A 12,935-nucleotide genomic window follows, 5' to 3' on the forward strand; every position below is an offset into this window, starting at 1 on the left:
ATTAAGTAATCTATTATGTTTCCAAACCCTTCTAAGATTATGTTTTAGATGATATTACCTCTGATGGGAAAAAGAAATAGAGTTCTTGGGATGAATTTGGCTGGGATGATATTGGAGGCATTGGAAACCGGAAGAAAGACTACCCTTGTAAACAAAGGAAACTGTCATTTCCCCATCCAATTTGAAAAGTGGAACATTGGAGGATAGATCATATTTTGAGAAAAAATTCTCTGTATCTAGACCCCTCCCCACAAGTGTTCCAATAGGACCATTAGCTTCTAGTTGCCATCTTCAACTCTCAATGCCCAATGACCATGGCATTCCAGCATGTTGGGTTGGGCCAACACATAATCTGATTCAAGGCTTGGCTAGATGGAAGGTTGGTTAATCTGCTAGCTCTCCACTGTTTTTACCATCAGGGTGAATTGTCCAGCATTGTTCCAATTAGTTCACCCCTTATAGTGATGAGTAATTGGCTGGACTACTTCTCCTGCTTTCATACCCTCAGGGTCAGCTCTCACATACTAACACCTTCGGGGAAGGTCTACTATGTTGTTCTGGCAAGGTGTAGGTGCCAGTCTCCTGAGTGTTTCAGCTGGTAATGTTCAGGATCACCTCTTTTGCCCACCTCACGTTGCAGGGCCAAGGGTGGGAGGTTATCTTTCCTTTGCTCTGTACTTTTCAAGGACGTCACAGGGCTTTTCCACAAGGTCTTGACCTGTCATAGGCAAGTTAGGGTAGATTAATATATGATGTTTTGCCTTCTTTAATCCCTCTATGATAAAGTTTGAAAATGTTTTTTAATTATTCCATGGAAGGTGTATCATAGTACTATCTTGGTAAAAGGCTTCCTTGTCTTTTGGGTCTGTTTCCCCTTGACAATAGAACTGCTGAGATGGACCATAGGATGCAGGAAGGTCATCAATATAATACTCAGCAGCATGGAACAGCTTGTTTTCCTATACTAAACAATTGTCTGACCTAGGACTAGCAGTATCTTTTCTTAGGTCATATCTCCTAGCAGAGTGAGATTTTGGAATGTTTCAGTATATTTACCAGGGTTAACTGAAAAAAATCTCAAAAAATCATATTTAATCTGATTAATGTTTTGCAGGGAAAGGAGATTTTTGTTTTGGAGGACAGAAATTATTTTGACATTTACTTTTAAGGGGGAAGTAAATAGGTATTTTCCAGCCTCATGACTGAATAGGTCTAGTTGGATCTTAGTATTAAATTTAGTACTTTTATTGGGTGGGGTATTTTCTCTTTTCTCCAGCTTATAGCCACGGCAAACCACAAGATACTAACACTTCTCTCTTAGTGATTGAGGGACCTATGGGTTCTAGTGTCTCGGCACTCTAAAGAAGCCAAAGCAAGTGAGGGCTCATTGCCCAACTGAAAAGAGAAGAAGAATGTATCCATTAAGTCTTCTTTTTCCCCCCAATCTCATGTCTTAAATGTTCCATGATGACACCTGCCTGAAACAAGATGGAATTTGAGATCAGCTCCTGATCTCCTGTGTCCTCAAAGTGCACTCTGTGTCACATGCACACCACTCACATGTTTTATACACCACACACAAAGAATGAAAAGGGAAGAAGGAAAGAAAAGGAAAGGGCAGGAAGGCTTTGACCACGAGTATAGAAGTTGTTAAAATGATGACTATTAAAGGTAAATCAATATATCTTATACTAGAGCCTTAATTTTGGGGTTGGACACAGATACAGAAACAATGGAACTGAAGTAGAAAAATAACTGTAGCACAGCCTTATGTTTCTAAGTAACTGTAGCAGGCTGCTTGTGAGTGCAAACAGAAGCAATAGGAGAACAATAACACTGAGTGAGACTGTGAGCCTGCATCTGAAAGATTTGCTGAAAATATTAACCACTCAAAGCTGTTTTCAGCTTATATGATGGGCCATAAAGCTTCCATTAACTTTCCTATTGTCCTAGGGCAAGAGAGTTAATAATTCTAAAAAAATCTAAATAATTGGTAGATCAGAGGTTAATAAATGGCTTAGCAGTTAAAAGCACTTTTTGATCATGCAGTTTGGTTTCCGGCACCCTCATCAACTGATAACCTCCTGAAACTCTAGCTCCTTGGGATCTGAAGCCTTCTTCTGACTGCTATGGAAACTCATTCATGCTTAAACTCCTCCCCAATTTCAAATAAATCATCAAAGAAATTAATAGTAGATCACACTGGTGAGATTTCTCAGCTGGTAACAGCTGAGACTGATGAGCCTTGGTTTGATTTTTAAAGCAACTTGTGTACATTATTCTCTTGCTTCTCTCTCTCTCTCTCTCTCTCTCTCTCTCTCTCTCTCTCTCTCTCTCTCACACACACACACACACACACACACACACACATACACAGACACACACACACATAGACACACACACACTAAATGAGTTTGGTTCTTTTTTTCCAGTTTATTTAATTTGTATTTATTATCTTTTAGGAACACATAAAAAAGAAACAGTAACTCTTAAGTGATAGGAAAGTCTATAAAGGAATACCGAGGGTGGGATGGAGTAGGCAGAGATGTGGTATAGGAGATAGGGGAGAAGAATGGAAAAATCATTCAAAGGCAAATATGTGTTACAAAAATTTAAGAGAATAATTGTTAATACATAAACAACCATGAATGTCTGTATTTTGTTTGGAAATTATTGAATTATAAAGTATATAGCATGGGATAAACAATCAAATCAGCTTATAAAAGTTTCTTTCATTGAGTAAGCTCTTTCTCCAAACAAGTCTAAAGCTGTGTATTGAGATTTGAGAAAGAGACAGCTAGAGACTAAGCATCACTGTCCAGAAACACCAGGCGGTTTTTGTTCAACCCTGGAGCACTGTGGGAGGAAGCTCCTTACTCTGCTGACAGAAATAGATAGCAGCATCATCAGCCTCCACAGGATTGATGGTGAGGGTGAAGTCTGTCTCAGACCCACTGCCACTGAATCTGGCAGGGACTCCAGATTCTAGGCTGGATGCATCATAGATAAGGAGTTTTGGGGGCTGTCCTGGTTTCTGTTGATACCAGTGCAGAAGATTTTCATCATAGGCATTGACACTCTCACTGGTCTTGCAAGAGATGGTGACCTTTTGTCCTAGAGACACAGGCAGCAAAGCTGGAGACTGGGTCAGCACAATGTCCCCAGTGGAACCTGGAATTATAAACACACAGACCATGTTTATACATGTCTAGAAACGTTTCCAGCAAGGGTATTTTTCATTAAAATTTTTTAAGAATACTTGTGGACATCACTTTGAGAAACCAGAAAGTAAAAAGAAATGGGGGAACACACAAATGCCTTTAATCTAACGATCAAGATACTAGAGTCATGGAAAACCATGATGGCTACAGTGGGTGCACCCAGCACTGCTCTGCACCCTCTCACCTTGTACCAGGAACAGCAGCATCCATAGCAGGAGTGCCTTTGACTCCATCTCTGAGTGTTTGAAAAGAGAATGCCTCCTAGGCTCTGGTATCTGCCCTTAAAAGTGCCTGGACTGTCATCTAATGACTCAGTATGTAAATCAGCTCAAAGTGGCACCTGCTCCTGTTTCACCCACTGGGAGTTGATGTTAGCACAAAGTTTACTAGAGCATGGCAATGTGTCTTAGAGGAGACTTGCATGCTATTCTATTGAGTCTTTACCCTCTAATCTTTCTGAAGCGTGATGCAGGGGAGTGAATTATGGATGTGCTGCATAAAGAATGTATGTTACTTGAGGAACAACTTGATCATTCAAAATTATACACAGCCAATGAAAATATTATCTAAGAGAGAATGGAGAATAAAGACCCAAAGAAAAGTAACATAATTAATTATTGACTTATTTTCTTATTTTTTTAAAATCTATGTTTTAGTTTGTGTGATGCCTTAGGTGGTAGGTGTGTTTTTGCCTGCTCTTCTTTGAGGACAACCTCCTTGCCTTGGAATATGAGTGAAGATAAGAGACCAAACTTGCATATTGCTGTTGCCTTCTGTCTTAACTGAGACAGGGTCTCTTGTTCACTCCATGAAGCACCTGGCCCAGGCTCCTCTGGATACTCTCCAGTCTCCATCTCTCATCATGCTACAGCATCACTCTGAGTGCAGTCATGTGTGCAGCTGCATCTGACTTTGTGTGCGTTCCTGGGATGTGAATCAGGTCCTCACATTTATGTGGTAAGCATGTAAGTCCCTTAATTAAAATAGAAAGATTGAAAAGAAATTCTTTAGGTTGAACATAAATAATACTTTAGGAAATATAGGGCTTTATAAATGAAGAAAAGATCTATGTAAATGATCTCAGATACATATAAAAGATTCTTTTGTACAGTTCTTTAAAACATCCAAGATTATTAAAATAGAGGTATCTTACACCTTGTCATTGTGATAAAAAGCTTATTATCAGAACCATGGATCTTTTCCTCAGTTGGATAGATATAGAAGTGAGTATTTCTTCACTTTCTTAGACCCCCTACTACCTTCTCTTGTTTAACTAGTCAAAAAGATGGATTTCATTGCAAGGTTTAAGGGCGGTGGAATTACATAATATATTTTAATTAACTAAGAAAATGAAAAAGTCTTTAGAGAATGAGAAGGAAAAAGAAAATAAAAGCACTTAGATAAAGAGGGTAAAAAAAGAAGGTAGAGGAAGTGAGGGAGAGTGGGTAGTGGAGTGAGGATAGAGGGAATAGGGGGAGGAGTGAGGGCAGACTGATTGGGCATGAGGGGGATAAAGTAAGAGGGATTGAGGGAGAAGGAGTGACGAGGGTAGATTGGGAGGGTGTGAGGGGAAGAGATTAAGGGGAAGGGAATGAGGAGAAAGAAAGTCAGTGGGGAGAGAATGAGGGGAAGGAAAAGAGGGGGAGAGATGAGTAAGAGTGAGTAATTGAGGGACTGAGGGGGAGGAGTGAGCGAAAGGGATAACAAGGAGGGAATAAGGGGGATAGGCAGGCAAGAGGAGAGAGAGAAAGGAAGGGGAGAATGAGGAAAAGAGTGAGGGACAAAGGGAGGGAGGACGAGGAGAGAAGAAATAAAGACAAAGAAAGAAAGGAAAGAAGTGAGGAAAGAGACAAAAGGAAGGATGGACACCTCCCTACTCAGCTCACACTCACAGTTTCGTCCAGGTCTATGCCCTACAGGGATGGCTCCTTTTGTTTTATTTACACATTCAATATAACGTTGCTCAGTCTGAGCCAACCACAGTTCAAAGATAAGAGAAACATGGTAAAACAATTATATGTCTTATGAATTTAACAAGTTATTCTTAACATTTTGTCTGTGTTTTTGAGGTATGCTCATTTATAGTTGATTTTTATATTGAAAACTAGTGTTAACCTCTTATAATATCGAAAGTAAGGTAATCTTTCTCATTTATGCTTATCATGAAAGCATTCATGTATTACACAGTGCATAATATCCAAGAAAAGGGCCATATATTTTTAAGCAATGGCCCAGTCACCTAGTGCTCATTCCAAGGATGGTTTAGTGGGGTGTAGAAGACAATAATGAATATTTCTGATATCATTCTTCTACTGCTTCCATGAGATTCTCCCACTGCCCTTGGTGCTCTTGATTTACCTCATATTATAACATGAAGAACTGCATTTCTGCCAGGCATGGTCATGTAGTCCAACAATTCAAACTGGAAGAAAGCTGAGTAAGAGGATCATGAGTTTGCAGGCTTCTAAGGATACATAGCCAGCATTACAGTTATGACCAAATCTTCTGCCCCACCTCAAGCCCCACATCATCTATTTTTACATATAATTCTGTTAATATTTATTTCTCTTTATACTGACTTCATTCTTGTTTTTATTGACTTATAACTTAAATTTTTTATTTCCTAACATTGTTGCTTTTTTGTTCAGTGCAGCATAACTCCCCTCTCATCAGGAAAGCACACTCAGCACCCTTTGACAGAAAGAGCTCAAGGTGATAGAACAGAAGATGTAAGAGACAGGGATTGTTCCTGTGTGAAATGGAGCACAGGTGTGCAAACAGGGATGATCATTACAAAGTAGGTACTTTATCCTGCCCTGAGACAAGAGATTTGGTCATAAACACCCCAGAGATGAGCTCTTGAAAATGCACAGAGGCCTGAATGCACCGATTGTGGGGAAAGTGTGGGTTTGGCTTTATGAAGGAAGACAAAGGAACATGTGAAAGTAAACACTGGTCTGATGCTAACATGCTGGAATTTGGCCAAGAAGGATGAGGTTTATGTTTATTGCAAAGAGAGCTCATGGGGCAATGTTCACAATTGGTTCCTGTGAATACTATTTAGTAAATGCCATGCTTGATACACACGGAAGAAAATTGTGTGGAGGCTGTTTTCCAATTCTGTCCTAGCTGAACTTTTAGCTTTTTCATTCTGTCATTTTCTGAATTCACAAAATGATATTAAGTACTGTACCCTCTATATTGCATGATACACAGCAGATCCAATTGTCACTAAGACCAATGGTGAGGCAATGGAGAGGTGGGAAAGTTGGAGGATCTTTTTGTTTGCTTTTTAAAAATTAATATTCTTATATGTATTTTTAATTTTTTTTATTATTTCTCTTTAAGCTTTCCTTTGAGGGTGATGCTTCAAGCATGAAGGGGAGATATGAAGGAACTGAGAAATGAGAGGTCTTGTGGTGTGTGATGTGAAATTCCAAGAGAATGAATAAAAAGTTATACAAAAAAAGAATTTTAGCCTCTGAACAATACTGAGCTCTACATGCTCCACTTAGGCTGAATGAGCAGTTAATAAATTAGAAGTCTATGCAATCTGTTGTCAGACTCTTCTTTGGGCTGCCAGCTTACAAATAATGACACAGGTTTATAATTAATTAGGAAAGTGTGTCCTTTGCTTAGGCTTTCCCCAACTAACTCTTATGTCCTAAATTGTTTTTTACTAACCTACATTCTGTCAAGTTGCTCAGTTACTTCTCTTCCATACCCGAAGTCTGAATTCTTTAGGGTCTCACTGGTGTCTCATACATGCCTCGATTCATCCCGTGTTCCTCTCTCTGCTTGGAAATCCTGCCTATTCTTTTCTGCCTAGCTATTGACCATTCAGCTTTTTATTAAACTATTCACAGTGACATATGTTCACACAGTGTAAACTAGTAATCTTCCACAATAATCCTATTACATTGAAATAATACTTTTGTTTCCTTACTCAATAATTGCTCACCCTGACTCTAACACACCTTTCTTTTGGTTTGAAAAGACAATAGTTCAGTGTCTCTTATTTGTCAGCTCAAATGACAGAGGATGACTTTAAGACAAAGATTTATGTCTCCCCACCCCTTAGTCCCTACTCTATACCTACCCTCTCTGATTCTATGGATTGTAGCTTGGTTATCATTGACTTCACAGCTATTATCTATGTATATGTAAATGTATTCCATATTTCTCTTTCTTTTTTTTTCTTTTTTTTGTGGGGGTGGGATCGAGACAGGGTTTCTCTGTAGCTTTGGTGTAGGTCCCGGAACTAGCTCTTGTAGACCAGGCTGGCCTCGAACTCCCAGAGATCTGCCTGCCTCTGCCTCCTGAGTGCTTGGAATAAAGGCGTGCGCCACCACCGCCCGGCTCATATTCGTCTTTCTGAGTATTGAATTCCTCACTGAAGATGATTTTTTTCTAGTTCTATCCATTTGCCTTCATATTTCAGGATGTTAATTTTTTTTAAAGAAGTGGATGAGTATTACTATAATGTGTAATGTTCCACATTTTTTTATCCATTCTTTTTCTCAGGGACATATAGGTTGTTTCTAATTTATTGTTATTATAAATATAGTAGCAATAAACATTGTTGAACAAGTGTGTTTGTGGTAGGATAAAGATTTTTTGGATGTATGTACAAGAGTGGTATAACTGGACCTTGAGGTAGATCGATTTTTGTCTTTCTGACAACACATCACACTATTTTCTATAATGTCTGAATGAGTTTGCACTCCAACAAGGAATGTATGAGAGATCCTTTTACTCCACATCCTTGCAAGCATGAGCTGTTAGTTTTTTTTTTTTGCTGATATTAGCTATCAAATATGTCCCCTCAGAGAACCCTGAAGAAGAGGAGGCAGAAAGAATGTAAGAGTCAGAGGGCATGGTGGATACCAAGAACAAACAAGCTCTAAATCCACATGAAAATAACTCATACGAACTCACAGAGACTGCAGTAGCATGCACTGGGTCTGCACAGGTCTGCACTAGGTCCTTTTTCTATGTATTATGGCTTCCAATGTATTGTTTATATGGGATTCGGGAGTGTGCAAATGAGTACATTTCTGATTCTTGTGCTTTCTCTTGTGCTCTTTTCTTTCTGTTGTTTGGCTATGTAAAACTTAGATGTGATAGTTTTTGTTTTATATTATTATATTTCATTTTGTTATATTTAAATAAATGAATGAATTAAAACCTAGCCTGTAGGGTAAATCTTAGCAACTGAACTGTCACGTATTCTCTCTCGGAGAGGAAAAATCAGTTTGTTTCTAAAAGAGTGACACTGGGTATATCATACATTCTAGGAGAGGTAGGAATATTTGACCAACATATAATGAATTCCATATTTGTTTTGGGTATGACTTTTGTTTCCTTGTGTGTGTGTTTTTATGTTATAGCTTTTAATTTTTGAGAAGAAACCTAAAGTTGGTTGGGTATGCAAAGGAGAGGATCTGGAAGGACTTGGGTGAAGGGAAAGAATATGATAAATTATATTCAAATTTAATTTTTTAGATGACTTAGCAACTACCTGAATGGACCTAGACTACTCATAGGAGAACATAAAGTGTAAACTCAGAAAATGAAATCAGAAAGACTCAAGACATGAACATGACTTGATGTGAGGCAACATCTTTGATGATGCCAACTTTGCAAACAAAGTGACCAGATTTAAAGGGAAAATTTTCAATTTCTTCTCCATTTAGATGTTAAATGTGTCTGATTAGAGAAATCAGCCGTGTCATTCCTAGTCTCGAGGGGCACAGGAGCTGTAGAAAGTCTTACAGCCACTGGTTACCAGCCCATTGGGGCGTGGCCTCTTATACTATATAAGCCAATGTAGAACATGTGTCTGCTCTCTTTTCTGGCCCCTCTGTCCCTGCTGCAAGATTCAGTTTCTGATCACCATTCAAGCAGAGGAATCTGACTTATGAGTCTACCCCTAAATAAATAACCACCTATTTCTCAATTCTGGGCTAGTATGGGATTTCTTTTAAGCATCCTTCTTCACACAGGACTGAGGATGAATGAGCTACTCAGTTAAGGTGATCTGTCATGTAGTGATAAAACAACTCATATGGAATTTGATGCACCACATGTTCTTTGGCTATTTAGAAAGCTGTATCAAGGTAATATACCCACTGAGCCCATGGCCTGAGATGCAGCTGACACCCATGGCATGAGAGATAGTGTGTTGAAGCTCTATCACCTTTTTTTTACTACAGTCATTTGCCTAATGTTTACATATCCATATAATCAAGCCCGAACACTCTTGTGCAAAAATGCAAATAGAAATTGATGTAGGAGGGTCTTCTATCTATCTGTTGCTTTTATTGGTTAATAAATAAAGAAAACTGCTTGGCCTGATAGGTCAGAACATAGGCAATCGGGGAAGACAGAACAGAATTGTGGGAGAAAAAAAGTAGAGTCAGGCAGATGCCATGATTCTCCTGCCCGAGACAGATGGACACTCATTAGACTCATCTGGGTAAGCCACAATCAAGTGACAATACTGATTATTAGAAATGGGTTAAAAGAATATGTAAGAGTTAGCCAGTAAGAGGCTATAAATAATGGGCCAGGCTGTGCTTAAATGAATACAGTTTCCGTGTTATTATTTCTGGGGCTAAGCTAGCCATGTGGAAGTCAGGCAGGATGAAAAGCAGGCCTGCTTGCCTTGTCACTACAAGAAATAAATTATATTTGAATAAAGTTGTGATCTGTCACTTCTGTATTAAGAACTATGCTCTGTAGTGACATTTCATTTATATTTCAATAAATAAAACCTGCCTGAGGTTCATAAAACAGCCACATTGGCCAGCATTAACAACCAGGCAATCATGCCATAACCCTTATTCTGAGTAGCCACACTAGCTTGCTATAGAATCCAGGCAGTGGTGGTGCACACATTTAATCCAGAATGAGAGGATTATAAAACAAGAGGAAACAACTCTCAGTCGCAGTCTTTTTTTGAGATTTCTGGAGCCAGGATTGACAGTTTGGGCTGAGGCACAGGTAAGAGCCAGTAACTGGTTGTTTTAATTTTCTGACCTTCATGTTAAATCCCAATTTCTGTCTCTGAGTTTTTATTAGTCATGCTTCAGTGCTCAGTAATAATGGGAGGGAGTCTGGACAAGGTCTTCTGTATGGGACAGGTGAGAATATAGGACAGTCCAAATAGACCTGAACCCTACTGTTGCTTGCAGATTTGATGAGGGCCTACTTTTCACTATAAAAAGAAGTTTCTGACTAAGGTTAAGAATATTGTGGGGTGTAAATATAAACATTTAAAGGCAGTTTGACAGTGTGAACATATAGTAAAATATACACAGTAAGTTTTTCCCTATGGTCTATGACTTCAGTAGCTTTTGGTTTCTGGCCAGGTTTTCAGAACAAGCAATGAACCCCCTCCTGTGGAGCATGCTTAAACTACACAGAAAATAATTAACTTCTCCAATAGCAGCCATGCCACTCTTGCACCTTTTGAAGGACATCAGATAAAATGCAGATCTAATCTCTCTCCTACTGTTCAGGACTCATTTGTTATACCAGTTATACTTTTCAAAATGAGATTGGGCTCCTCCTAAAATCTTGGGTCTGTTAATTCTCTAGATCCCCGTTAAGGACAAAGGGAGATGAAGAAGGAAAACAGATGGTGGGTAACCTCTGAGATCATGCTGATTCCCATGTGATTTTATTTATACACGGTATGAGCAGTGTTTTTCCTGTTGGTGTTTATAACACTACTTGCCTACAGCCAGCCCCAGTAGTGCAGTTCCTGAGAGGATTAGGTGAGGGAAGGAGTGAGCTAGGCATGATGGTTGGCAGAATCTTGCCACTTGAATAACTAGGACCCGAGTGTTTATTTATGCAGAATTTAATAGCAAGGATAGATTAATATTGTTATAAAATACACATCATATCATTTTTATCACTTTTGCTTTTGGACATGTATTAAATTCCTCTTACATATGATTTAGTCATCACTGATAAACTGTGAAACAACAAAGTTATCTTTAACAACAATTTTCCCTCTTTTAATCATCATTGATAAACAGCTATCTTTCATAAATGTTTTTACTTATCAACTTCATAACATAATTTATTAATATTCTAGAAGCATATGGCAGCTTGTTCTTAGGTCAGTAGCTTTTGTGGCCTCCAGAATGTTACACCAAAGCAGACCAGGCCGATTGTCATGTCCAAAGCAGTGTATTACAACTCTTAATGGTCAGAGTGCCCAAGAAGAAATCCTTAGCCCAAAGATGCTGCAGTTTTTTTTTTTTTTTTTTGCTTTTTCGAGACAGGGTTCCTCTGTGGCTTTGGAGCCTGTCCTGGAACTAGCTCTGTAGACCAGGCTGGTCTCGAACTCACAGAGATCCACCTGCCTCTGCCTCCCGAGTGCTGGGATTAAAGGCGTGCGCCACCATCGCCCGGCTGCTGCAGTTTTTATACAAATTCTAGTATACCAACACATTTGATATTTTATAGACTTTTTAAATATATCTAATCCTAGCATTCTTTTGTTCTTTGGTCATATGACAACACAGTAGCTCGGTATGTGCTAACTTTTCTAAGAAAGAGAGGTCCTGATATCTCATTCTTTTATCATCTTTTTACATCATTCTTTGCTCATCACTATTAAGTGTAGGGCAGAGGTAACTTCAGCTACTCTAGCTTTGTTGCTGTACATGCCGAGTAATTGCCTGAATTTATAGTGTGAGGAGGTTTCTGATCTGTGACCAACTTCTCTAGCCTACAGAATCTTGTTGACCTTTTAAACTTTTAGAATTTGATTATCTAGTTACTGAGTAAGTACAGGGATAGCTATGTTAAGAATATCTCATAGTTTTATAAAGAGACTTGTGGCTTCTTTATGTGTGTTACAACCTCCAAGGCATAAGGAAGACCTTCAAGTAGATAAGGATATCTCTCTAAAAGTGGGGTGGCAGAGGTAGTACGTTCAGGACTTTCCTGGGGATGCTTAGAAATAGTACTCTTTGTAGAAGGCATAAGTGTTTCATAAGAAATTTTCTATCAATTCAATGTCCCCAGATTGTACAAATATTAAAAGTCTTCCAAATATGCAACAGGTAGGGATAACAATCAAAACTTCCCATCATGAGTCTCAGCTTTACTGGTTCTTTGTCAAACAGTTATGCTGGCTTTATGGCTTTTCCATCCCATCCGATATGGCTGTGTCTATTATGTTGGAGGTTCTGATTTCACCTGTGGAAGATGGATGGATCTTGAAAACAAATATAACAATTTAATATTGTAGGTGATAGATGATGATGACTTGAGGTAGGGCAAGGATGAAAAGATTGACAGGAGAAGTATTTGCCTCTATAATTTAGATGATCTAGGAATCAAAGCATCATTATTTGCAGGTGATATGAGAGTATATGTAAGTGACCCCCAAGATTCTCTCAGGGAAATACCTTTAGAAAAGTGGCTGGATACAAGCTTAACTAAGAAAAAAATCAGCATTCCTCCTATATACAAATGACAAAAAGACTGAGAAAAAAATCTGGAAAACAACACCATTACATTAGCCACAAAGAATATAAAATATCTTAGCGTGACTCTAAGAAAGCAAGTGAAATACTCGCTTGGTAAAAAACTTCTTTGAAGTCTTTGAAGAAAGAAATTGAAGAATATTTCAAAAGATGGAAGGATCTCCCATGTCCATGAATTGGTAGGGTTAAATAGTAAAAATGGCTA

General features: G+C 38.7%; 1 gene segment (V, D, J or C); it reads right to left on the reverse strand.

Moving 5' to 3' along the window:
• Positions 1-2,488: 2,488 nt before the first annotated feature.
• LOC142855584 (Ig kappa chain V-III region MOPC 63-like) lies at positions 2,489-3,474 on the reverse strand. The segment is given in 2 exon segments: positions 2,489-3,171; positions 3,406-3,474. Coding segments are annotated over 2 exon segments (378 nt in total).
• Between the last annotated feature and the right edge of the window lie 9,461 nt (positions 3,475-12,935).

The sequence above is a fragment of the Microtus pennsylvanicus genome, chromosome 8, assembly GCF_037038515.1.
Source record: "Microtus pennsylvanicus isolate mMicPen1 chromosome 8, mMicPen1.hap1, whole genome shotgun sequence".
In the NCBI taxonomy this organism is placed as follows: Eukaryota; Metazoa; Chordata; class Mammalia; order Rodentia; family Cricetidae; genus Microtus; species Microtus pennsylvanicus.